Genomic DNA, 27,769 nt, shown 5'->3' on the forward strand with positions numbered 1-27,769 from the left:
ATGAGTGTTCAAAGAGGGCTACGAACCAGTGAAGACAACCAAAAAGAAGACATAAACCAGCAGACGTTTTTAGAACGAGCGGGAGATGCTAATGCCAACAAAATAACCACAGAAGAAACTTATTTAGATGACAAAGAGTGCAGCAGCCCACAACCCTCTCTTACATCTCACTCGGAAGTCCAGGAAAGGATTATCATCTGGGGAACGCATGCTCGGAGTGAGGACCCCGAGCTGGAAGAATTTGAACTTTTGGAGTGTCAAGAGCTAGAAACACTCATTGTGGATGAAGAACATAGAGATCAACGTGTGAGGAACAAAAAAGTAACAAAGAACTATTCTGATAGACCGTCAACATTTACAACAATGACATCTGCTGTTGGATCTGCATGGAAAGACCACAATGAGAATCACAGTGTGGATGGAGGTGCAAATGAGAACACTCAACCCCTTGACCTCAGGACCTCCAGCTCTCGTTCTGGGGGATACAGGACCCTGAGGGAGGCAAGGAGTGGTTCTGAAAGCAATGTCTTTTCATCTTCACTTTCTGCAGTTACCAGCCTTAGTGGAAGTTTAGCCAGTGCCCTGGACAGTGCAGGCCGCACCCAACCTCTCTCATCCCAGTCCACCAAGTCTACCTCAGGCAAAGGCAAGAACCAGCAACCAGCCAATATTGAGTCCTACATCCACTCAGATAGAAACAAGGAGCTTCCCATGGATTTGGACCAAAACCACAACTCAACCACACTGCCTCAGGAACCACAATATGACACAAGTAAGCTAATCACTCCAAGTGTGGGGTATCCTTTACACAGAGGAATAAAAATACAAAAAGTCACCACAGAAGCAGATCAGAACCAGGGGAAATGGACTTCATCTGAATTGCCTAAAGGTATGGTGAGAGTGTTACCTTCTTGTAGGCAACTAGTACGACCTCTTTCAACAGATGCAGATAAAAGGCAAACCTCAGGATATGTCAGCACAGACATTCAGACAGGACAGCAGCCTTCACACTTCTCAGAGACAAGTTATAGCCATCAACATGTTCAGCAGACTGAAGAGATCAATATTAAGTCCTCAAACACAGGCTCAGAGATGCTTCCTAAGCAGACATCTACAGGAGAGGCTCAAGGCTTGAAGAGGCAGAGCTCCGCAGATCGTGCTTCCAGTCCCACAAGCCTAGAGAGAAAGACTCACTTCAGCCGCCGGACCTACAGCAGTCCGACAAGACCGTCGACTCCTCCATCCCCCAGAAACACTAGGTCACCTCAGAGACAGCATTCATCTTCGCCCATCAAGACGTTATCTTCTCGGGCTCCACAGTTGGGTTATGCTGTATCACAGGGGTACAGCTCTGGTTTAAGAGCACCGGTCAAAACTACAATCAATACAAGCATCAATAAACCTCCTCCAACAGAGACCTCCCCTCCATCCAAGTGCCCACCAAAGCCAAAAGGTGTTCGCCCCAAAATCATCACTTACATTCGGAAGACCCCACAAATGAAACCGCAGTCCCTTGATGGAACTTATGAGGTGTCATCCTTACCTATGAAACTAACAACCTATAGTGGTACTCAAGTTAAACAAACACCAGGCGATCAAGGGGATGCCCCTGTGCTGAGTGCCTCAAACTTGCTCTATGATAAATATCGACAAGAGATGCAGAAAGTACGGCTCTTCTGTCCTGGACTTATGGTATCTGGCATCAAGCCACCCAGCAGTACCATGCCCCACAAAATGACAGGAAGGGCTGATAGCTTCTATGGGTCTCTCAACAAACCAACCTCTGGAGTGGTATGTAATAGACACTCACTCTTTGAGTCAAATTGGGTCAAAAAGGACAGACCCAACCACTGGGTTGTAAATGATCTTATGCTGGGTTGTTTTAGCTAAAAATGCTGGGGTGTTTAAACCCTCTATTGAGTCAAATATGGACTTATTTAACCCAACAGTTGGGTTTGTCCATTTTGACCAAACCATGGGTAGAAAATAGGCCACTTTTTTTTTGTTATTTAGTTGTTAGTTTTGGGGTTATTATTAATCTAAAATTGGGTAAAAATAAGTAACCCAAACATTTAGATTAAATTTACCCAGAACATGGTTTAATTTTGAAAACAATGGGTTAAATCATCCTGGAATTTTGAGTTGAAACAACCCAGCATAGGTTAATTTACAACCCGACAGTCGGGTTTGTCCCTTTTTTGGTTAATAAATAATTTAATTTTTATATACTTCATTGCTTTTATAAATATCAAATGTTTCGAATGCTTTAATAATGTATGTATGTATGAGAGTTCAAAGAACACGGTTTCCTAAATTGTTGTTTGTTATGTAAAAACGTATAATATTGCACTCTACCATAGAATGAGTTTATGCAACTGAATTTGTGGTTGTTTTTTTACCAAATAGGTGAGCAGATCTCCAGTCTCGTTTGGGTCTCCAATGTCTGGAGCCGAGGACACTTCAGGACCCCCTGTGGGAGCACAACACACAGGGAATCTTTATCGCTCTCCACGGGGCTTAAGACCTCAACTTGGCGTTGGCGCTGTTAACAGGACTCCCTCTGCAGCCGCCAAAAACAGAATGGTCCTAACAGGTCACCCAAAGTCTCCATTGGCCCTCAACCAACCAATGCAGGCTGTAAACCCGACCACTCAGATCCCTCAGGAACCTCAAGGTAAGACAAGAGATTAGGGTGTTACTTTGCAATTATAAACATTCAAATCAAAGTCACATTTTCAGCGATAGAATTGAAAGCTACCACCAAGGTGTAAGTTTAGAAGAAGCTTGCAATGCAACTTTGTAAATTGTTTTGCTTGAAAAAAATCCAAAGCTTCATCCTACGGGCAGTGGTGACTCTGGAGTATTGTGGAGGAATACATTTATTTAGAGGTAAGAGAACGAAATATGTAAGTCCTCCCATCCCTGTCAGCCATGCATTTGTAATTGTTACAGATAAAACTCATCTTAGCCTGTAGTCAGCATAAAATACACATTACCTCCCGCCGATCGGTTGAAAATAAATAAAATTCACATTCTTCTTGTGCCATGAGGGAGTTCTGTCTGAGCTTAAAAATTCCCCACTGTTCTTCAAGTACACTCTATTTGGGACAACTTTGCCTGCCATGGTGAGGATATTAATTATTTCATCTTAAATCCACTACCCACATTGGTGTCGTCTTCTTAGTGTTATCCAGAGGGCATCTGTCTATCTGCTTGCTGTTATCTCGCAGAGTCATGGCAATCTCCATTATACATATGGATGCCGATTTCTTGATGTTTGGCCCGGTTTGCAATTCTTTGAAGTCCAAAGCAATTAACGCTTGAGTCATGCCAATATCTGTGCCTGGTTCTGCATAGTCACCCGTGGAATCTGAAGCTCAGACATAATTCAGTTTTCTTCTGGTGTAGGGATACTGATGCAGGTATAAGAGGCACCTGGAGAAATATTTGATTGCTTGGAGGTTTAGCTCAGGAGTCCTAATGGAGTTATTTAGGTATAAACCTGGTCTCGCATGTCTCATGTAAAATTCCGTTTGAAGAAATAAAAATGTACAAACATGAGCCGGTGACCTAATGAATCATGGTAAATTGAATAACACCTATGATTAAAATCTTAATGGGTGTTGTTTAATGCTATGAGGTACAGTACACTTTCACTTTTTTCCGGAGTGACAAAATAAATAACATTTGATCATTTTTGCAAGCGCCGCTTCTACCAACTTCAGGAGGATATGAGCATAGATTAGATTAATAATTAGTTTGCTATTATTAAAGAGATTTGTAATTCTATTATCATTTGCTCACCCTCATGTCATTTCACACCTGTATGACTTCTTTCTACCGCAGAACACAAAATAAGATATTTTGAAGAACATTGTTAACCAAACAATTCACTTCTATTGTATAGACAAAAGAACAATGCAAGTCAATGGGTACTGCAGTTGTACTTCGGTTATAAACATATCTATTTAAAATCAGCTTTGTATCTATAGAGAGCTGGAGAGTACCATATGTATGCAATGTATTTTCTGCCTCATTTGTTTTACAAACAATTTATTTGCATTTCCTTATTCATTAATGCTGTTAAGTGTTTATCATCGCACCAGTGAGGCCTTGATAAAAGAGCTCTTGTAATGTATTCATGCATTTTAACACTCAGTGCGAAATCAATGAATTCCTCAGTGCAATCCATAATTAAAAATTAGCATACGAAAGAACACACATACACACAAACACTCACAAACACACACATTCTTCATCCTAATTTACTTACTCCCAAAACATTTTGCGGAAAGGCCCCCTTCTGGCTTTAAGTTAAAAATCCCCATAAACCCTCAAATAAAAAAGATTATAACTTTATTATGATGTTTTGATGTTTTCAATTTAATACCAGAAATGTCTGTTTATTACTTGGCCTCTTATCCGATAAGAAAGTAGAAACGATGCAGAAGGAAAGGATTTATGCAGGAAAAAAACTCAGATTGGCAGAACAGGATCGCATTCATCTTTAATGATCACGACCCTCATGCGGAGGAGACGCTGCCTGCAATTTCATTAAAGACCTTGATGGCTCAAGCTTGGGGTGGGGGGAGTACAGATGGGAACATTGGAGCTGGGGCGCGTTTGATTTGTAATGAATGGATGAGAGCGTGCTGTGTGTGCGTTTGCTGAGTGTGTATGTGTGTGTTTTGGTTAATTTGTACTAGATGACTCTCTCAGACGTTTTGCTGACGGTGCAGTCTAATAAATGTCTGAGAACGCGACAGGAAATGAGAAAGTGTGGATAGTCATTTAGTATGCACTACGCTTTGCTCCAATAACAGCGTCGTGGGGGACAGGGGTTTATCTCGAAGCGCAGGATGGGATCATTCTTTCCAACTGCCCTAAATTATGGTCTCAGGCTTGGGGGAGTCTGGCAGTTCAAAGTAAACCTTGAAGTGGGTCCCTAAGGTCACCCAGATCCATGTGTGTGCATATTAATGTATGTTTTAACACTCTTTCTAAAGACGATACACTTGTTGTTCTTTTTTATTGCATTAAAAATTATTTAAATGAGAGATTTGTTGGATGTATAGTGGTATATTACATTATCTGTTATTTGACCTCCCCCTTAGGTCAACTTTTTTTTAAATGTTATTTTACCCCGAGATTCAGATTCTTGTGTCATTCTAAGACTTTCCTGAACACACAAGACGATATTTTGAAGAACGTGTTTAACCCCTATTGACTTTCATTGTATGGACACAAAATCACTTTGAATGACATGATGTTTCAATAAATAAATAAAATTTTGGGTACACTAAACACCTCCTGGACATTCTTTTAGAATTCTAGGCTCAGTTTTGTACCATGTTTGTGAGAAGCACTTTTCATTCAGCTTCTTTCCTCCTTCATGTGTTTGTCATAATCTTCTGGTACATCTTAAAGTGTACATTTATGCATTTGGCAGACGTTTTAATCCAAAGCGACTTACATTGCATTATACTTAACATTTGTTTCTGACTATGTGCAATCCCCTGGGACCAAGCCCATGACCTTGGCGTTACTAGCGCCATGCTATATCCACTGAGCCACAGGAAATATTGATGACATGATCATTCTGGTGCCTGTACCTCATTCCCATTGGTGTCTGTTATTGTGATATTTGATCTAAAGACCTACAGTACCATGAGCAGAGATAGAGAGAGTAAGAAATAGACAATAGTTCTGATACTTACAGTAAACTAATCCACACTATGTACCTGTAAACAGCATTGACTGGTGTAAAAAAGCACACAGAGAACACTATGTTTTCTTTTTTTCATCTTTAATGTTTGGCTTCTTTGTGACAGAAATGACTCTGAGAGTCTCTCATGTTCCCCATCTGCTGAAGAACATAAACCCTGTTGAACACTGTGTGCTGTCCAATCAGCACCACACATTTCATTCAGCCAGTCAAAATGCATTATTAACCATATTATTGGTCAAAGCCTCAAATACCTTATAATGGTATTTGAACACTTAAAATGTATTATCAGATCAATTGGATTTGTGTTATAGAAAGCTGCCACAAGCACACTTTTGAAAAATAGAGGTTTATTATTAAAAGGTCCAGTGTATGAAATTTTGCTGCATCTAGCGGTGACGTTGTGAATTTTATCCAACGGCTCACTCCATCCTCCCTTCCAAAGCCCACGTTTTAGCTTCTTTGTCGAAGGAGATTACATATTTATGAAACATGTTTGTCTGTTAAGGGCTACTGTAGAAACAACATGGTTAATTCCATGCAAGGGAGCCGAGGTGAATAGAAATTGCTCATTCTACAGTAATAATACCATAACGCTTCATTATGTAAGGTTTAATACAAATCTGAAGAAATAGTTGTGTACTGTATATTATATCGCATTTCTGCCAATAGATCCTTGAAAAAGTTACACATTGGACATTGTCACTGACACTGTTATTGTCTCCCAAGAAGGATAAGCATGAGAAGTAGTGTTTAACTAAGGGTGAATATTATACTGGTATATATGCTCGTGAATGACTGGAAGAAGACAGAAGAAAACCTCTTTATGATCTTCAACTCTCACTGAAGAGCAGCTGTTAAATACCAGTCTCTTTCTTCATTTCTCTCTTTATATCCTACTGTGAGTCTCATCTACAGACAGCACACCTACTCACTGCCCACAGTCCATTCACTCACTGTCTGATGCAAATTGCACACAGAGATGGCAAGAGCTGGCTTAAGTCAACAGTTGACATATACTCAGTTCTCATGGTAACAAAAGTTGTGTTGACAAGGTTACCAGATTGGTCACGGCAGCACTTTCAGACTTTTATCTGTAAGTGAAATAGATAATACAGAGATCCACAGCCTTTGTTTTTTGTAATATATATGATATTACCAAAAATATATTTAGTTTTGTGTGGACACAAGTCTAGGCTACTGCTTTTTAGAGCTTTACCATTGTTTTTATTATTTTTCATCTTTCTGTGATGACTTAAAAAAATCCCCGTCCCTTAAACGCCCCATAATAACAAATCAAACCATGGTTGGTTAATTTACATGTCACTCGGTTGTATGTGGGCGGTTCTTGACTAGAATAAACTGCGGTCAATCTGGCTATGAAATGTTCCTGTAGCTCAGTCACAAAAGCACAACAATGTGTTTAATTCAGAATGTACTCTGTTCCTTGGGTTTTCTTAATGACGTTACTACTGTACATCCTTGATGATCCTACTTCTGTAGCCTACGTCCTAGTCTCAAACGCTACATTCCTGATCCTGTACCCTGCAGAACATTTCCCCATGCCTCATTATGTCACAGCGGTATACCAGGAATATATTATGCATAGCTGACTCCCATGGTGTCATGTGCGTCAGAACTGAAGTAAAAATAAGACGGCATGTTATTCAATGTCCTTACATCTTTCTTCCTTATTTTTATTTACAAACCATGATTGCTTTTCGGTTTAAGCATAATTTTTATGATCACATTCTTTCTCATTTTCAGATCAAAAAAGAGCATTGGCTGCAAAGTCTCTTCTGCCGAAACCAGCTCAATCTGGTCTGCGTCCTCCTGGTTACTCCCGTATCCCACCTGCTCGTCTTGCTGCGTTTGGGTTCGTTCGGAGCTCCAGTGTCTCTTCCGTGTCCAGTAACCACTCAACAGACAGCACGCAGAGTGACACCTGTCGACCCATCTCCCGTAAGTTACTGTAAAAATGTAAACATAGTGCATATACAGTATATCAGGCACAAGACTAGGTTGGCTGTACTGGGGGGTTTGATCAGATATTCTGGTTGTGCAACAATTTTTCTAGTAATGTAATCAGTAATACAACCAAATACCAGATCATGTATTTCAGAGCGTTCCATGTTAAAACTTTTTAATTATCAGCTAGACATTTTTGGAGGGGCCCAAGGAAAATGTAGGGGGGCAGTGTTCCCCCCTTAGCTCCCCCCTAGACCGAGCCCTGCACTATATATGTGCTTTAACTGAGGTGGGGCTGTCTGTTTTATAAATTGTCGTTGCTGTTGTTGTGAAACCAAAAGTTCTAACACGCCTGTAGCTGGGTACATTGTTATGTTGTTCCTAATTTCTGTGAGATCCCTTAGGTACAGTTTACATAAAAGCATAATTCTCCACTTTTTAGAGTTAATTATAATGTTTCTTTCACCGTTTTTAAACTCCGCCTACACACAACTTGCTAATCCCCCCTCATTAACATATTTGTACCGCACACTGCTTCAGACGCTAACATGGAATCATGAGAGATATGACAGTAAGTGCTTAGGCTAACTACAGTTAAAAAGCGCAGTTAGGGCAATTGTTGGTTTCTCTAATTATTATAAACTTGCTTTAGGTCACAAAAGAAACTTTGCGTTTGATCCAAACAGGCTTCTTGCGTAAACAGAATGAGTCAACACAAATAATCCTCAGTATGATCAGAGACTGCTCAGTTCTACTGAAGTAAACTCCAATCTGCTTTGAGATGGGCTGTCTTTGAAAACTGGCATCTGCGTGTGCCTGCATGCGTTTTTAATGTGACCTACATACTGTACATGATGTTAGCCGGGCTTCTCCTGGTAACAGTTGACGTGGCTGCAGATTCAGAAATCCAGAGTTTTACGCGTCACTGGATGAGTTATGTCATACCTTCTTTTATCCCGAGAAATTGCTTGGGAAGTGGAATCCCTCTGCAATCAGTTGTGTGAAAAATCAAGCAAGCAAACACACAAGAGTAATAGTTGTGACATCTTTCGTTGCGTGCTTTGGTTTATGTGTCTGCCTGAAAGTATTTTGAACACTGTGGCCCCACAAAGATTTGTATTAACACAAGCACACTTAAAAGTAGAAAGCATAAAAATAACTTATTTTAGATACTTTTTTGGTTGTTAATCTTGAATGACTCCTGTGGTGGCACCACTTTTTGCCCATGCTGTACATAAATGCAATTTGTGTGGTTACTGAATATATCTCTTTGTAATATCTGTATAAATGGCATTTTCGTACTATTTAAAATGTGAGTCAGAGGTGAAAATTCGTATTTTCACTCTTTTCTGAATTGTTGACAGTTGTGGGCTGATCTGATTTGTTTTAGCTGCATATTGACCGTGTGCATAGCTGAGCCCTGGAGGAACAAGTGGCCCATTTCTATTGGCTGTTAGTCTGGCTGTGATCACATAAACCATTGTTATCATATAAAAATGATCTTAATGTTTAAACAACACTTCAGAGTATTATGAAGGTATTTGTCAGACATATGTGTGCTGTACTTGTAATCTCATGTCATGGCAGACTGTGGCTTTAGGCAGTATGAGTATGCAATATTGACCCAGGCTTTCCGTAGATATACCAGAGAGATCCCGCCGGGCCAGCCGCCACTGACAGCTAATCGATTCCTCAGGTCTAACCGATGCAGGCGTGTCCACGTCTAATTAGCTAAATCAGTTTGTATAGTGTGAATGATGGCTGCAAATTCAACTGGACTTATTAAGCCGTGAGCTGCTTCTGATCGGGTGAGCAGAGGGTCAATATTTGCGTTTTAATCCTTGTGCGGAGGCCAGACGGCAATTTGTTGCGTTTCAGAAGATGAGAACTGTCACTTTGCCTTTGTTAGTCTCACATCATGGCCAAAATGTGTAGTTCACCCCAAAATAAAAATGATTTTCTTGCAAAGATCAGATGACTGAATCTTATATTGAACCTTATAAACAGAGGTGGAAAAATTAAAAGACCATTCCAGATGTTCCAGGGTGCCCGCAGGGTCCGAAAAAGTATTAAGAGTTGATAAATACATTTAGTGAAAATTCTTTCATAAAAAAAGTCTTAAACGCCATTTTCCAATTATTTCCAATCTGTATCATATTTTAATATTTGTCCAAAGGGTCATATGCTTAAGTTTACCTGAATTTAATTATTGTGTATAGGCAAATAGTTGGAGGTACATTTATTACAGCATCTTTGACTATGGAGAAATTCATTTTTTGTGCAAATGAATGGTGGATAAAGAGTTGGAACCATTACTGAGGGCCGTCTATTGGAATAACCGTGAGGGCGTACTGCTCTGTGTGTCAGAAGGCGATTAGTGTAGCCTCGTTTCCCTTTCTAGTAAACCTTGCATTGGGTTATTCACTCAATTCATTATCTTGTGCTTCGTTCCCACCCTTCTGAATTATGTTGGATTAATAAGGAGTTATCACAAACTAAGACTGTTTAGTTTTGCTATTTTACAATCAGTATATAGTAAATGCAAGTTAAAGTATCGCCAATGATGGTACCAATTAAAACTTGGTATGTGGTGAAAAGTGGCGATGAGATCTCAAAATGTATGGAAAGAGGACTAAATAAGGTTTTAAAAAGAATTACATTTAGCTTCAAAATACCTGTACCCTGTCTTCATTTAATCAGCATTTCTAGACATATTGTGGTCATTCAAGTCCGGTGTCTGTTGAATTTCAACTAAATCAAACCTCAGGAGTGACATAAAGTCATTCAATGTGAAAGACTGACAGTATGACAAGACACATGAAAACTGTGATAAAAATCGAGGTTATCACATAGAAAAATAATGTTGAACTTTTCCTAAATACATGAACCAATATTACTGTTGTATTGGTTAAAAGTGCATGTGATCTTGGTCATTTTTGCAGAATTTGAGTTCTGAAAAATACAGAGCATCTTTTCTGTTATTTTGATCAGTTTCTCCAGTTTTCATTTTCTTCAAATAAATGCAATTAGAAACAATATTTTCTTTCAAATTTGTGAGAAATATTATTTGCAGTTCACAGAATGAAACAAAAACTTTGCCTAAACACATACGTATGAATAACAAATTCTGGAAAAACTTCAAATAATTTTGAAATGGTCTGTATATTAAATATTTAGCTAACAACATGTATTGCTAAAAAACAACGTATCCTTTTACAATAAATTGCTGCCTCTTCTATATTTGTTTCAGTCTGTCATATCTCTCAGCTGGGTTTTAATAGTTAACAGCAGACTTACTTTAGCTGCTGCTCATCGTTTGAAGTGATCGGTGTCTGACTGTGAGGTTCAGAGCATCATCTGACCATAACCAAGATCCAGGCAGAGCATCTCTGTATAGAGAGATCACAGACACGACCTCACACTCAAAGTCAGGGAGAAATAGATTAAAGCCAAGAGAAAACAATGCAAGATTTGAGCATCTGTTGAAATATTACTTCTCACCCCTCTCCGGCTTTCAGATCATCGCATGTTCTCTTTGCATCCATTTTTCCATTCATCTGGATGTAATTCATCTTTTAAGATTGCTAACTGTCAGGTGCTTCGTGTGAGCTCCCAGCTTGCACGCAGCATTGATGTATGTGATCTCACATGTAATCCTGTCGTGGGATTATTCCAGAAACTCTTTTCATTTTTCTTTTCAGTCCCCATCTCCGTCTCTAGCAGTCCCATTCCATTTTATTGTTGATAGTGGGTCTTCGGTGACAGTCCTCTTTTGAAAGTGATTCATCTTCGGCTCTCTGATATCTTTCAGGTCTGCTTATCAAGTGACATTATAGTCACTGAAATCAAAGTTGCAAGGCTGTTTGAAGTTGCGCTGCTTTAAAGACAGCAAGAATGTTTTTCATCCTGCAGTGTGTTGTGACATGCTGTTTCGCATTTTTCGCTTGTTGAATGCTTTAAAGAAGAATTTCAGATGTGACTTTTACAGCCACAGCAAAGTAAATCACATGCACAGGCTATATCATGAAATATTTGTACTTTAACGTTCACTGTTAGATATTTTAAATATTTGTTCAGTGACAATCCAAATTGTTTTATTCTGTTAACGTTATTCTGTTTGTGATGCCAAAGCAGTTTTAAATAATTTAATACAGGAATGCTTTATTGCATAAAGATAAAATAACTATTTTAGCACATAATAAAAGCTGAAATCTTTTAACTGTAAAATTATTTTATATGTATACCAGGGACAAAAATAGAATTCTTTGTAGAATTACTCCCACAAACATGCCTGTATATAAGTAACACCGTGTCTACACAGGACCTGACCGGCAGGAAGCGACACGACAAAAGACATTAGAAACTAAGAACCCATTATAATAAAAAATTTGGTCCGATCTGGACGCGGCGTGGCGCGATGCAACAAACCTATTAAGAACAACGCGCCTGACGCGTCTGGTGTAGAGACGGAGCAAGAATGCATTTACGTGACAACAATGTACTAATAACAGAAATTAACAGTGTATAACAGTGTTTTTGAAATGTTTCGCAGTACAAACTTGTCAAAAAGAATCTGCAAAAATGCTGTCTAATGCTGCATTGTGCATGCCAGGGCTGTAGTCAGCGTTGTAACTTTGTAAAACAACAACATAACAGATGTGAATTATGTGAACGTTTTCACAAATTAGCATTTTTGTTTTCAAAAACGTTTGTAAAACAGATTTTTAAAGTTTGCGTTTTAAAGTTTTCAGATCCTCATTAATACAGTTGTATTAATGAACAACTAAAACATATACAGAGTTTTTGGATAAAAACGGTTTAGTGTAAACAACCACTAAGACACAAATAAGGCAACGACCTTCAGTTAAGGTAAACCTACTTTAATTGATTTTCAGGTGTATGAGTCTCTGTTACATGCGCTTCTGTCTCTGTGTACCTTTTTATCTAAAGGTCAGCGTGTCCTTCTGTAAACATATTGATTTTCTTTTAACCCATTCTTTTGATCTGTATACTATGAAAGTGCTCAAACCATCATTGGGGAGTGGATGTATGGCCATGGACTGTACCTTACAATATTTCAGCCTGTTTGGGAAAAGTGCTGCTATATGCACAAACAGTGGGTTGATGTGTTCTGGAGGGATTGTTATAACATCTGCACGTCCTTGTGATACAACTGAACTTGTGAAGCCGGTTTAGAAACACCCAGCTCCCAACTGGACTGTATTAAGAAGAACAGTCTCAGAAGAGAACAGGTGTGAATATTTTCCTGAGACTCGCACCTTTTACACAGCTGTTGAAATGAAAGACGACGGAAAGAGTAGTGCACACTAACATAATCCATACTACAGTATGTGGTAAACAACTTATCATGGGCTGAAAGAAGTTTAACAGTTTTAAGTTTATTTTCTACGTTTTACATCGAAAATGAATGAGGGATCAGTAATTATTCATTGCATTGGAGTATTAGTGTATATCATATATTGCATGCAATAAGGGGCTAGACTAGATTGCTAGAGCATTGTATTACTTTGCGGTGCACACTACATAGTGCACATTACGCAATGTCATAAAGCAATAAACGTGAGTGACAAGAGACTGCAAAAAGATAGAATGGGAAGACGAAAGTGAGAGCTGTAGAAATAAGAAGGAATGGATGTGACAGGAGGAAGGTGTTAGAGAACGTGAGGGAGCACAGATGCCATTCGTGAGCCTGTCTCTGACTCATGCACACTGCTGAGAACAGATGGTTCCACACACAAACATGCCACAGCACACATGCTAACACTCACGGTACATTCTCACACACCACATACACAACCTCACACACAGGTTTCTTGCTCTAGATTGCATACGACTCGGACTGAATGTCTTTTCCGCATTGCCTTTCATTGGTTTCTTTAATATGTGTGCTTCTAAATCCATCATCTCTCTCTCCCTCTCTCCGTTGGCTGTTACAGTGGGCAATCTATGCTCTGGGTTACTGCTGACTCACACACTCGCACTGAATCGCTGATCCAACTGCAGGGAATAATGCTAATGAACTTGTTTTAGCTATTTTTACCCATCATGCAAAATAAAGGTTGTCTGTGTCTATCTGTTATCTATCAAATGATAGCTTAGCTTCTCTCGCACACTTTTGTTCTCACAGTATTAAAGGCATAGTCACCCAAAAATGTTGTTACATTATTTATTTACCGTTGTGTCACTTCAAATCCATTTCTTCTGTGACGCACAAAAGTTAAAATTCGAATGACCAAAACTGTTCCATCATGATGCCAAAGTGATCCTGTTCGTGACGCCAAATATAATCGATCCAACCATGGATATGACTGAAATGATCAGGCTGAAGCTTTCAAGCTCTACAAACGACACATAATCACTGTTCTGATGTATGTGCCCTATATGTATAGAAGTCATGCATAATGTATCATTCATCATGACTCTAAATTATTTATATCACTTTGCAATGATTTTAAATGGCAGTGTTACATGTGAATGTATTTAAAGATTTTATGATATTCTATGGCATTTCAGTACATCGTGTGAAACTCAACACACACATTTCTCTTCTTGTATTGGTCTAATTTTCTCAGAGCGTTTTGTAGAATAAAAAATATGTATCATAGCTTGCTTAACTGGTTCTCTTTTTGTCCGCAATAACTCTCACCTGGGCGAGCATTGAATCACCGCATCTTCTCTTTGACAACCTTAGAAGAACCTGCTGTAGCATTGTGCTGATAACCCTGCATGAGCTAATCCCATCCTATCTGTTTCTCTGAAAGCTTTGGCAGGATTTCTCTGCAGATGAGCAATCAGACCTCCTGATTGACTGGAGAAAAGCCAGGCTTTCCTCCTCAAATTCCCAACCCTTCTCCGGTTCTCTGTTTCAGCTGGCTTCCGTTTCTTTGATCCCCCATAAGCCTCCCGATAGAGCAAGAGAGTGTGTGATCCAACCTCTGCCAGACCAATTTAGGTCCTCCAACAATTCCAATACCAAATTTTATTCCAGAATATTACCCCACTTTCTGAGATCAGAAATATTCTTGTACAGTGTGTACAAGTGTGGAGGTTTTGTGGAACAGATGCTTTAAAAACTGAGAAACTACTTTATACTTTATTAAAGCACAATACACTACAACAAATTAATTATATCATTGTTTAAAAGTATTGTAGTTTACAATTCCACACTTCTTTTTGTGCTAGTTTTTTATTACTAATATCTATTGTAAATAGTTTTCATGCACACTAAACATCCATATTTTTAAGTATACTGGTCTTATTTATCAAGACTGGGACCACAAAAGGTAGTCTATACTGGTTAGGGCTGTGTGCTATTAGCATTTATGGGCTCCCGTTTTGGCATGTGGCTGTGGTGCAACAGTGAGGGGTTGATTTACATAATGTTTACCTCCGGATGTCCTTAGCAGCACCTCTGATGCTGTGTGCTTAATAATGCATTGCAAACTCCATCTCCTAATGGACCACTACTGTGTTCAGTGGGTCTGCTTTCTGATTGCCTCTCTCTGTGCCTTCTAAAATAACCTTCCACAGTGAATAACATCTGGCTCCATCACATTTTCCTCTGTCACGATCACATTTTATATTTAATATGGGCTGTTTGTTTCCTCTTTTATATTATATCCCCAAGCTTTCGACTTACTTTGTACCATCCATTTCCAGTTTCTCCTTTTTCCTCTCTGGTGGTCATGTCAGTGGTGATTTAATCACCTGTCTGCCTCACAGTTTATCATTTCTTGCTGTTGTTGCACAGGTTACGTCTGAAGTGTGGTGCATTCCTCTTCTGCTGTCCTCATGTTTGCTTTAATTATATTGCTTTTGTCCAGAAGCCCATATGAGATTTGCTGATGGTTTGGTTCCTGCCGTCCAAGCTGTATTTTCTCCACACTAGCATTTCATTACATTATCGTCTATTTTTTATTATTATTATTTCCTTCTGGTGCATTGTACGATTTATAATTCGGACAGAACTGAATTGACGCTTTTCTTGAACTGGATATTCGTCTTCATTATAATCAAAATGTCAGCAGCATTTTCAATTCAGGACGTGTAACTTCATTCATATTTCTAGGACTGGATTGTGTGTGTTCATGCGTGCGTGCGAAGGCTTTTTCCTATCCTTTCATGAAGATTAAAGAGTTGTTTTTGTATGATATTTGATGTTGTGTTCGCCAACGTTTATTGTACTGTCCTTCATTTTTTCACTAGCTAACCAAACACCTCAATTCACAAGAGTTCTTATAATTAAAAAGAGATTAGGCAACAACTGCGGCGAAAACAGTAAACAGCATACAAATGCACCTGCCTGTGATAATGATGGGGGCTGAGGATACTGAAGGACTGCTATCTGTGAATGAGAACGTGTGAGAGAGCGAGAAAGGAGCTTAATCCCTGCATGAATCAAAATGTAAATCTTATGTATGCTGTTGTAAATGCTGTGTAACTACAATGCGCCACCAGATATTTGTGTCAAAGAATTAAGTATAATCAACTTAGAGGCACACATCTCACACTGTAAGCCCTAATGTTGTACTTAAATAATCAAGTAATCCTGACTGAACATTAAATCGATTGAGTACAGTCAACATACAGTATCAGGGTTTTCTGCGCATGTTGCTACTTTTAGATGTTTAAATAAATCATTATCTAGCCTTATCTATCCAAGCAGACTTTTAACAGTCTATATTTTAGGTGCAGAATGCCATCCAACCCACACAAGTATGCTCCCAGCATTTGGGCGATTGTGTAAACCCAGAGCAGTGATGCAAATGGGAAAAATCTTCAAGATTGGGTCTCTGTGCAGCTAACCCAGTTCCACACAATGCAGGCTATTAACTGGTTCTCACAAAGATTTGGGGGATAATCCACCAATGAGCAATACGAATTATTTGCCACCCGCCAATTGAATGTCTGTCGTCTGTTCTGCACCTTACCGTCTCCTGCTGTGAGCTGGAGGGCTGTGCTGCACTTCCTGCTGTTCCGGAGCTTCTTTTCTGCAGCCAAAACTTCGCCCCAGATCTTTTCCTTATCAGATCACCCTCACGCTGCCACAGTGAAGTTTAACCGCAGGAAAGTCCTACCGCAGCTAAGGACGGGCAATCCTGTGTGCTTGTGTTTAATGGGCGTAGAAAGGCTGTATTTTTTATCCGTACAATATCTTTCAGAATTGATAGTGGTTGTCTGCAGCTGTCTTTAAACCTCAGCCTCGTCGGGCTGTCCTCAGGTTACATGGCATGGGAGTAATAAAATAGGGTATTTAAAAGCATTATGACAGTGTACTGTCAGCATTTCTACATCTGCCTGCTGTTTTCTGTTCCTGGAATCCCTTCTCAGCACATCATAAATCAGGAATATAACACAGGAGCAGAGCAGCGTTCCTTACAGTTGGAAACTAAGCTAAAGTAGATGGGAACTGCCATTTAAAGTGTCTGTTACATAAACGTATCTGTATGAATTGTAAAATCGTTATGCCTCAGTAAAGATATGCTTTAGCTTGAGGGTTTTTTACAGGTAATTCACATTTTACTGCTGTGTTTGCTCTTATCGAGCTGGACTGCAGTTATTGATAAAACCTGGGGTGAAATTAGTGACAGGTCTGAGATCAGTTGTGGGGTTATTGAGCAAGCAGTTGAATGAACGTCATAGCACTACCTGATGAATAATGTGATCAGATAGAAGCCAAATCTGATGTAATGGTTGTAAAATTTACAATTCGCAGTGTCAAAGCAGATAATTATATCAATAACTGAAACTAAATTATTTAAAGGATCAATGTGTCGTTTTTTTGGAGGATCTATTAACAGAAATGCAATATAATATATATAACTATTTCTTCAGGGGTGTATAAAGACCTAACATAATGAAGCGTAATGTTTTTCTTACCTAAAGGCGGCCGCTCACTGTGCGATTTTATATAGTCATCTAAGATCGTTGCTTGTCACATTATACAAACATGATCCAAGTTAAAGTCATGTCACACTCTGCGATCTCACCTGTAATTTATGACAGACTGTTCGACACATGCAAGAAGATCGTCCTGCACACCAGTTGGTGGCAGTAATAGACTTATTCATCGTTTATCAAGTGCAAATAAACCCGCAGAAGAAGTTCGTCATCAGACTGGGACGGTGAAATGCATAATGCGCGCAAAAAAACTTTTTCTCTCTGTCATGATACATTGGTGATGAACAAACAGTCTTTCTCTCTCCATAATTCAACAAGTTTTTCTTCTTGTTGTACAGTCCGCCTCGCTCTTTTCTCTCTCTGTTTTTTTCCTCATAGTTGTGGTTGCGAAAACGTGACTACATCTGAGTTCTGTGTCAACCACCATTGTGTTTGAAGGGGCGAGTGGTGGAGCGAGCTATTGGTTGCAGTTTGCAACCTCACTACTAGATGTCGCTAGATTTTATGCAGTGGACTGGTTAATATTTTATTTGAACCTGACATAAACTGAACATTTCTATTGTGTGGGCTCAGTCATGATGTTGATCACTATGTGTATTGCTTTTGATTTCAGGTCCCAACAGTGTAAATGACGAAGCACCACCTCAACGTGTCATTACGTCCCCAACTGCAGAAGGACCTAGAGCCCCTTTCCGCAGCCCCCCTCAGCCCCCCAACACTCCTGCACCCACACGCCGCTCCCTTCTGCCCCCTCCACGCAGTTCACCTGTGGGTAAGTGGATCATACCTCCACCAGCATTTACTCCACCTTCTGTATTTGGTTTTGTGCTGTACACTAGTGTAGGATTTGACTATTGTACATCACAACAACTATGCCCTATGACACACAATTTTAAAGGAAATGATGTACACGTCTACTTGCCAATGTAGTATCTATTTAAATATAGCTATGCCACCAAGTATGTAAGCATTGCCTTTTTTGTCATAATTCACTATATCAGGAAAGTACGTTCTTAAACTAGCAGGCACAACTTCCGTTTCCTTCTGTTTAAAGGTCATCTTGGATTTTTCTAGTCATTTAGATCATGTACATACTTAACAGAGGTTCCAGTACCGGAGCTGACCTGTCAAATGTCATTAGATCAGAATGCACATGGAACCGCTACAATTCAATGAATGTCCTGCACTCACAGCACTAACAGCACTTACACAGAACAACCGCAAGCATGTTTGTCAGGTATAAATAAACAGCTCTACCTACCTGTCACTGGCCTGTGCGGTGTTATTAATCTCCACTGTGTGTGTGAATAATGGCACATATTTGTACGAGGTGTGATGCTGTAGACTATGTTTAGTAAAAATTTGAACTTTGTGTGGCCTTCTTGATGAAGCAAACTCATTCATCTAAACCATGGCACACAAGTGTTGCTTCTATGTGCTGTATGAACTCACACACTAACATAATGAAGACACACAATTATACCAAACATTTAGAAATAATCATTAAATTAAATACAATTTCAGTGTGTGATGAACAACTTTAACTGTGACCTCACTGTGGCTGTAAAATCAGAGCTCTAGTCATCTTCATGTCCTCTACTTTTCCTGTGCTTGTTATCAGTTCTGCGCCATTTTCCATGCCGCATTTGTTGATCCTTAGACACATGTCTCAGAGCATATAGCTGTCTGCCTGCTGCTTCCCTCTGTGTCGTCCAAACAAAATCCCTAGTGCCCTGGGGCAGATGGGCTGCCCAGGGGTCTCATTTATAAACGTTGCGTTCGCACGAAACTGGGCTGGAAACGTGTGTACGCCACTTTCCACGCAAAAGTTGTTATCTATTAAAAGCAAACTGGAAGGGAGGGTGTGCGCAACTGTAAGCAAACTCTGACCCACGCGTACACACATTTTGGATTCTACGCACAGTTTTATAAATGAGACCCCAGGACTTCCGGCCCATCATGGAGTCTCAGAGACCAGAGAAAAATTAATTCGCTAAGCATGCGTACGCACAAATTCGTGCTAGAAACCTGTGTACGAAGATTTTCACGAACAAATCACCATTGACTACTTACTCCAAATTCGTGAGAAGTTCAAGTGTGCGTATAAACACGAAAGATCTACGCAATTATAACTGAATGAGACCCATTGACTTCAAAAAATAAAGGTGCTGCAAAATGTTCTTCACAACAATGCCATAGAAGAACCATTTTTGCTTCTAATGATTTAAATGGGTTGATGGGTTTCATGGGTAAATAACTGGAAAAGGACAGTCTTCAGCCATATATGTAACATGTGAAATGAACTTCATATTAAAATGTTCTTTTTTAAGGATTCAGTCTTTCAATTTAGTAATACAATTTCTATTTCTTAAATTACAAATTCCCATAAAGGATAAAAGTTGTAATTACTATAAGAAACTGACGAGTATCCTGTACATACAGCACATGCATTAGACAAGCATATTTGAAGTAAAAGAACTCAATACCCCCACACCCCTTTGATGCCTTGGGTGCTGTCTCAGCATGGGGGGTAGGGTTGAAGTAATGTCCAGGGGAAGGAAACCATCGGGATTCTGGTGAGTTGTCTACGACTGTCTGCTACATGTCGAAAGGAGCTGGCAGTAATTAGGTGTCCTGGGACCCTGATTGTAATGTGTTTGGTGAAAGTAAGCCAAAAGCAACAACTTCCCCCCCAAAAAATGTCCCTCTCTGCCGTGCAACGGGAGTTTTGATCTCAAATCCCATCAGCACCTACAGCCATTTTCCCATAATTCAATTGGTTATTGTTTCATTCATATGTGTTTTATTTTATGTGATGTCACAGGGCAAACCAATCCACAAATAGACTTTGTGTAAAAACAAGTGTTTAGCTTCATGAGTCATGTTTACATTGAATATGTTCATGTTGGTGCTGTGTTTATAGCTCGAGAGAGTTTTTCAATCAGATAAAAAAATGTATCATGTTATCAATTCTTACTATTGAATTTCAAAATATATTTTTGGGTGAAGAAAATGTAAATTATGCTTGCACGTGGATACGTCTCTGCCACAATGATGTGTGGGTGAATGGGTGACTGGGTGTTACGTTATTTCTTCCGTGGAACTCAAGAGAAGATATTTTGATAAATGTCTCAGGTGTTATACTGTATGTTGATGGAAGTCAATGGAGTCCAATGTTATTTGGGTGCCAACATTCTTTAAAGTATCTTATTTTGTGTTCTGTGGAAGAAAAAGAGTCATACAGGACTGGAATGATATGATGATGAAGAAATTATGACAGTTTGGTTGAACTATCCCTTTAAGTGTGATTAATAGTAATGTAGTAGCCTACGGTAACATGGTACTTGACCAATTGTAAATACTGTTTACATTATATACATTCTGAACGGTAGACTCACTGTTACCCTTCCAATGTCCAGGGAATGTGCTGACCCCAGATCTTTGTTATATAGATTTTGTAATACATGTTGTATTCAAGTGCTAGTGCACACATGGCTGCAGGCTTTCATCATGTCATATCGGCCAACCTGTGTGGCAAGCGGACCCTAGCAGCTGCGCTATTTTGTGGTTGGCTGCCTCTTATTGGAATCGATCCATGGACCACTGACAGCGTATTACAACCTATGCAAGAGAAGAGAGAAAGAGATGGAAAAAGGCGTGGTGGTTACTGTTATAAAAGCATGAATTAAACTCTCTTTATTTATCATAGCTTCCCGTAAGGAGTTCCAGAAGACTTATGATGGCTCTCGTTCATCTCTCTCGTCGCCAAAGAGATTGGCTGTGGTCTCTCCTAAACCGCAGTCTCCAGGTAACAAACCAAGACAAAGATCATCTCAAGATATTGCTTTCATTTCAGAGTGCACCTCTGCTCCTCTGTGTCCCGTCCTTTCATTAGATGATGTCACGTTTTTGGGCAAATCTCATCTAATGCTCACATTTCACACCATTATCATCATGTTTTACACGCAAACATAGACTGAACTCTGTGGGGGGAGTGTAGCTCATAGGATATTATGTGTATGGCCAATGGGTTCAAGTTCAACTGTCATGTCATGTACAAAGTGAATCAATATTTAGGATTCAGTCTGGTTGCAGGCGCTTCGCTGTGTGTCATGGTTAACAACATCCTACAGACGTGACCCAGCTCTTGTGTTTTCTGTGTCTTTGTGATGAGACAAGAATTCCTTAAGTCACTTTCGCCCACCTTACTACCTGAAAAAGATTTTTCTCTATGTTGTCATAGAGACCAACTCTCAGGCTGTGGATTAAGGCTGGTTAGGAGGCTGATGAAAAACGTGTGTGTGTGTGTGTGTGTATTGGATTGTCTTTGAATTTAAGACTAAGACAAAGCTGTGAATTCATTGGTGTTTAAAGGCACAATATGTTACATTTTGCATTAAAATGCAAGTCATAATTCATTGTATTTTACATCCTAGTCATTGTTCATAAATATGATTAATTTCAGATCAGATATCTCAATTGGTGAAACCAATTTATTCTTTGAATATACAGACATTTATTTTCCTTAACCTATGAATGTAACCCAATTTGATATGGAAGTTATTCTAAATCTTTACGTAAATGGGTTCATGGTATTAAAACTCATCTTTAGCATTAAAGTAGTATATGTAAAAGTTTTATCCTGTCATGATAATAACGTCATGACTTAAAAATGTAACTCCCTTGCTTCATTTAGTATACGCATATTGAAGAATATGCAAATGAGTCCCCGCCTACATACTATTTGATCAAGCAGAGTTGAAACAGCATTGATCATGTCAGTGCCGAGTCTATGCGCCATCCTTACATATTTACCTTCTTGTTAAGTGGTGACGTGAGGTATACCTTTTTTCGGGTCCAAGCATCTATTCACATCAATATTGAATAAATTATGAAAGATAAATTGCTGACTGGCCATGTGGGATTTCATTATCACGTTTTCCGATAGGTTGACAGCTTTTGTTGTTTGCCTATTGCATCTTATTGAGAGTTTGGACCCGGAAACAGTATATGACCATTTATACATGGTGGTGCGTGACGTCAGGCTTAACAAGCCCATGGCTCAAATCTGTGAACATTATCGGTTACAGATTTATGATGTCACAAACAGAGGCAACTGGTCTTTGGTATACTGCAGTTTTATGGAGGAAATACACCGGAATCGTTTAAAATGATGAATTTGTACATGGTTTATCTTAAATCATATTAAAAACATATAAACGACATTAAAAACTTGAGATTTTCATGACAGGTAGACTTTATGCACACTTCCTGGGCTGTCCTTGAATTACAAAGGACATCATATCTGAACAGGGCCATTCTGAGGTAAACTGCTTTGTCTTTAAATTCATTAGTCCTCCAGAGGCAACAGATAGCGACGGCTGCAGTCCGAGGTTCAAGCGTGCCGATTTTGCCCCGTACTGGCTCTCCGGGCCCAGAGAAGAAAAAAGAAGAGCAGAAGAAGGAAAAAGAGCAAGAGGAAGCAGAGAGAAATGAGGAACTGCAGCTCTTGCAGGGTCGCTGTGAAGATCAGGCCAGGCTGCAGCAGGCTCTTAAAGCTGAACTAAGGAAAACCAGCATGGGTCTGGAGGTCTTTGTGATCTGCACTCAACACTTCTGCCTCAAGGTATTTTATTTCAAACCCCTGTGAACTAAAATGTACAGCTGAATGGCTTGGTTTGCAACATGTGGGTGGATATTTTTAAATAAAATAACTTGTACAGTAGAAGGTTCTTCGCAACACTACTTGTTTTGCACAGTACTTTAACTTTAACTAGTACTTTTTTCCTAATCACATGCACACTTCTTTGTAAACGTTGTTATTCATTTAGCAGGTGATGTACACTACACTAACTGCACACACAGTCCCTTTGGAGCTACATTCAGGTGCTTTGCTCAAGGGCACAATGATGATTTGGTTTCCTAGAAACTCTTCAGATGACACGCAACAGCTACCTGAGACTGGTGCTTTGCTCTTATTGCTACCATAGCAGAGCCTCAGTCAATAAAATGCCTGGCTGATCCAAAATGTGCAGTTCACGGCTACTTTTCATCAAAGATGCCTTTTGCAGCCATATGGTGTAGCTATGACATCTATCAGCAGGGGATAACCTGGTAACTAGCCAAACCCTGACCCCTTGGTTGGCACAGACTGAGAGAAAGTGGATAGAGCTTTCAATAGGACAGTGCCCTCTTCTGGTCATTATAAGGATCAGCTAGATTTTATCATAAAAATAATTGGAGAAAAAACAGTGTACTCTATTTGCAAACAGCCGCCACTGAAATGTTAATTTCTTTGTATAGCAAAGATGAAACAAACTCAAACAAAATGGACTCTAGTCTAGTTCAAAGCAAATGAGGAACATCTCTAGACTGCCTTGCAGTATATACTGCCAATATATAATAGGTATTTGTTAGGTAACTTTTTTTAATTTAACAAAAAATGGTAATGTTCAATCATCCCTACTGGATCAAAGTAAAGCTTTGCATTTGGTCATTTCAGAATGAAAATGCTGAAGAGAGAGAGAGACAGTTGTCTTGGGAACTCAGCAAGATTCAGCAGGAAGTGGGTGAGTCCAGTGAGATTAATGTCCTGTCCTTCATTAGCAGCTATAAAACAAAACAAGTTAGTGTTGATGAAATCCTGTTTTGTGCCATTGCCCAGCATTTAACGCAGCACGCTGGGAGCGTCTGCAAAAAGAGAAGCGAGAGCTGGAGGAGAGTTTTGAGAGGGAGCTCAAAGAGTTGCAGGTCCAGCAAGAGTCTGAACTTGCTACCTTAGAAGATAACCTGAGAATGCGGCACGCTTCAGACAGGGAACATCTCAAAGCAGAACATCAGTCAGAGGTGGAGGAGCTTCACACCCAGCACCAGGAACAGGTCGGGTCTCCTGGCTGAGGATCATGGGAAATATTAAGCAACTCATGAAATCTTTAATTGATGGAGGGTGTTCAACTCTACTGTTTTTTGGTGTAGATCGAGGAGTTGACTGCTTACCATGAGGCTGCCCTGGAGGACCTTAAGACCATGCATAACATCACCATGGCAACGCTACAAGAGGAGCATGCCAGGACTATGAGAGGTAAGGATCCATCTGTAGTACCACTACTGCCCACCAGGGAGATGTGGAGCATAATTTACATTATTTCATCTTTTATAGATTTAAGAAAAGCCCACGAGCAGCAGAAAGCCAGTCTAGAAGAAGATTTTGAGAAACTGCGTCTCTCCCTGCAGGTGATTTAAGATTTGTAGTGTTGACTTGAAGATGACTGTTGAAGAACAAAATGTGCCTACTTTACCGTATCAGTGATGAAATATTGTATCATAAGATGATTTTAGATGTTTTGCTACGCATCCATGTGCCTCATAAAGTACTCGGTCTTTCAGGACCAGGTGGACACTCTGACATTCCAGAACCGAACCCTGAAGGACAAAGCCAAACGTTTCGAAGAGGCTCTGAGGAAAAGCACCGATGATCAGATTGTGGTAGGTCTCTCCAGACCACACACACAACACGTGAACCTACAAAGAAACACATAAACACTAAAGTTCATATAAATATTTCAAGGATGCCTTGGCCCCATATCAGCATATTGAGGAAGACCTGAAGAGTCTGAAGGATGTTCTGGAGATGAAGAACCAGCAAATTCATGACCAGGAGAAGAAGATTTGTCAGCTGGAGAAAGTGGTAAGCTCTAAATGAAAAGGTGTGCTTTGTAGCGTTCTGTCTGGTTGCTGTACAGCATCTCTACATCTCTAGCTGTGGCCTGGTTAGAGGGTTGGGCTTATGATCAGAAGGTTGCTGGTTCTAATCTCAGTGCCAGCAGGTGATGACTGAAGTGCCCTTGAGCAAGACACCTTACCCCTGATTGCTCTGCAGTAATGTGCCACTGTAAAAAAAAACTACTTGTAAGTCGCTTTGGATAAAAGCGTTTGCCAAATGAATAAATGTAAATGTTAAGAATTTGTATTTACATATTTTAGTTTTTTATGCTACATTTTTTATGATTTTCACATTTTTTCCTTTCAGCTACTGTTGTTATATTATTTATGAATTGAAATTTGGTCCATCTTCCATTTAAAAATCCCTTTACTCCTTTGTTGCATTCAGCTTTAAATAATTCTTATTGTTTGTCCTCACATCAAGCCCATTTCAGTCTTGTGTTGTCCAGGGCGGTTTGTATAAGAATTTAATGTTGAGGTCTGTCTTCACTTGATCCTTCGAGCAGGCCCAAAAGAACCTGCATCTGGAGGAACGGGTCCAGGTGCTTCAACAGCAGAATGAAGACCTGATGGCTCGCATTGACCGACACCTTACGGTGTCAAGGTAACACTTTGACTCAACCCATTACATTATAACATGTAAATAATTGTGTGTCAAAACAATACAGTACAGTTTTGTACAAGGTTTAAATTTGGTCACAAAGTCTGGTCCGTACTGCACATTTTTTGCATGAGTTTGACTGCATTTAACATGAAAAATAACCGGCCATGGCTTATTTTTTTATTACTATTTGAGCTGAATATACGTATCTAAAATCAGTGTGATCTCAATATAATACACTTTAAAAAATAATGTGATCAATAAATCATGGCAACAAATATTTTTGCATTACCATTTTGAAATAAATGTCTGAATTTACTATTTATAGCATGTGTTTAGGTAAAATGATCGTTTTTATTTCATTCTGTGAACTACTAACAATATTTCTCCCAAATTTAAAAGATCTTTTTTTAGCAGATAATGGAAACTGGAAAAACGGTTTACAATAACAGAAAATATGCTCTGTATCTTTTCAGACCTCAAATACTGCAAAGAAAACAAGCTCATATTTACTTTTAAGCAATAAAACATTAATATTTTATACATGTATTTAGAAAAAGTTCAAAAGTATTTCTTTATGTGATAACCTCGATTTTATCACAGTTCAATGCTTCTTGTCATGCTGTCAGTCTTTCTCATTGCACAATTTGGAATGATCTCTTATTTTCGTTCTGAATCTTTTATTGGTTTACAGCAACAAATAGATTGAAAATTAATAGGAAATTCAAAATTCTTCACAGTAAGAAGTATTAACTAACAATACTTCACGATTGGAGAAATAAAGTTAATCATTTGGAAAATCAACTGGCGTGTCGCCTGAAACGTTTGAAAGAGTGTTTATATAGTTTACCCATCAATTATTTAATCCTGCTTTATAGACAACTGTCTGAAGAGAACGCTAACCTTCAGGAGCATGTCGAGAAGGAGACCAACGAGAAGAAACGACTAAGCCACAACAACGAGGAGCTGCTCTGGCTTCTCCAGACGAGTCCTCACCTTTCCCCCTCCTCCTCCCCCATTCACAGAACCTTCTTCCCCAGCCCTGACATCCCACCCTACCCTTATTCTCCAGGCCCTGGTACCCCCACACACTCCTGTTCTCCCAGCCCCTGTACCCCCACTCACAAGGTGGTGTCTCCTGGAGCCGGGACGCCCACTCTCAGAGGTTCTCCAGCATCACGGTCGTCCCCCGCTCGAGTCCCGAACGCCAACACTTTACCCAGATGAGCAGTAATACTGAATCACTTCATCTGTGTCTTCTTATCTGTCCTTTTTACTTCGTTTTGGATTTCAGTGCTTTTGATGTGCTGTTGATCTTCTTTGATGAGCAAGACTTTTGCGGTTGCTATTACATTCATATTTTATTTATACGGCTTCCGACGACTCCAACTGCCAGACAAAGATGAAACAGCCTCACTGATCTCGTTTACTTCTGCGTTTGACGCGAGCCGCACGACACGTCTCTTCGTCTCTGGTGATTGAACTTGTAAACCCGTAGCATCAGAACGAAAGAGCTGATGGTCAAAAATAAATGTGCTGAGGTGAATACAGGACTATTGTTCTACACGGCATTAGATGTGACATTACGATTCTACAACATGCTGTTGAACTCCAACACAAATGTCTGTACGTTCTCCTGAATGGTACATGAGAACTCTAATACAACCAAAAGCACTTTAAGTTTCTGTTCAACCTTCTTCCGACAGATAAATGCACCAGCATTTTCTTATCTTGTGGTATAGGACAGTCTTCTTATTTCATGATTCTCCCAGTTTTCCTAAAGGTGTAATCCAGAATGTTTCAAACAACTGTAATTCAAGCCACTGGTGCAT

The 27,769-nt window shown here is 39.5% G+C and overlaps 1 protein-coding gene across 1 annotated transcript; it reads left to right on the forward strand.

The window, feature by feature from the left end:
- mtus2a (microtubule associated tumor suppressor candidate 2a) lies at positions 1-27,164 on the forward strand (the record flags this gene model as incomplete). Its single annotated transcript, XM_079447890.1, has 14 exons — positions 1-1,791; positions 2,407-2,674; positions 7,493-7,687; positions 18,228-18,386; positions 21,324-21,422; positions 22,969-23,240; positions 24,117-24,183; positions 24,279-24,493; positions 24,590-24,695; positions 24,774-24,847; positions 25,001-25,099; positions 25,182-25,301; positions 25,840-25,940; positions 26,816-27,164. 14 exons carry the CDS (start codon positions 1-3, stop codon positions 27,162-27,164), a joined length of 3,915 nt encoding a protein of 1,304 aa, XP_079304016.1.
- Between the last annotated feature and the right edge of the window lie 605 nt (positions 27,165-27,769).

This window comes from Barbatula barbatula, assembly GCF_947034865.1.
Source record: "Barbatula barbatula genome assembly, chromosome: 24".
In the NCBI taxonomy this organism is placed as follows: Eukaryota; Metazoa; Chordata; class Actinopteri; order Cypriniformes; family Nemacheilidae; genus Barbatula; species Barbatula barbatula.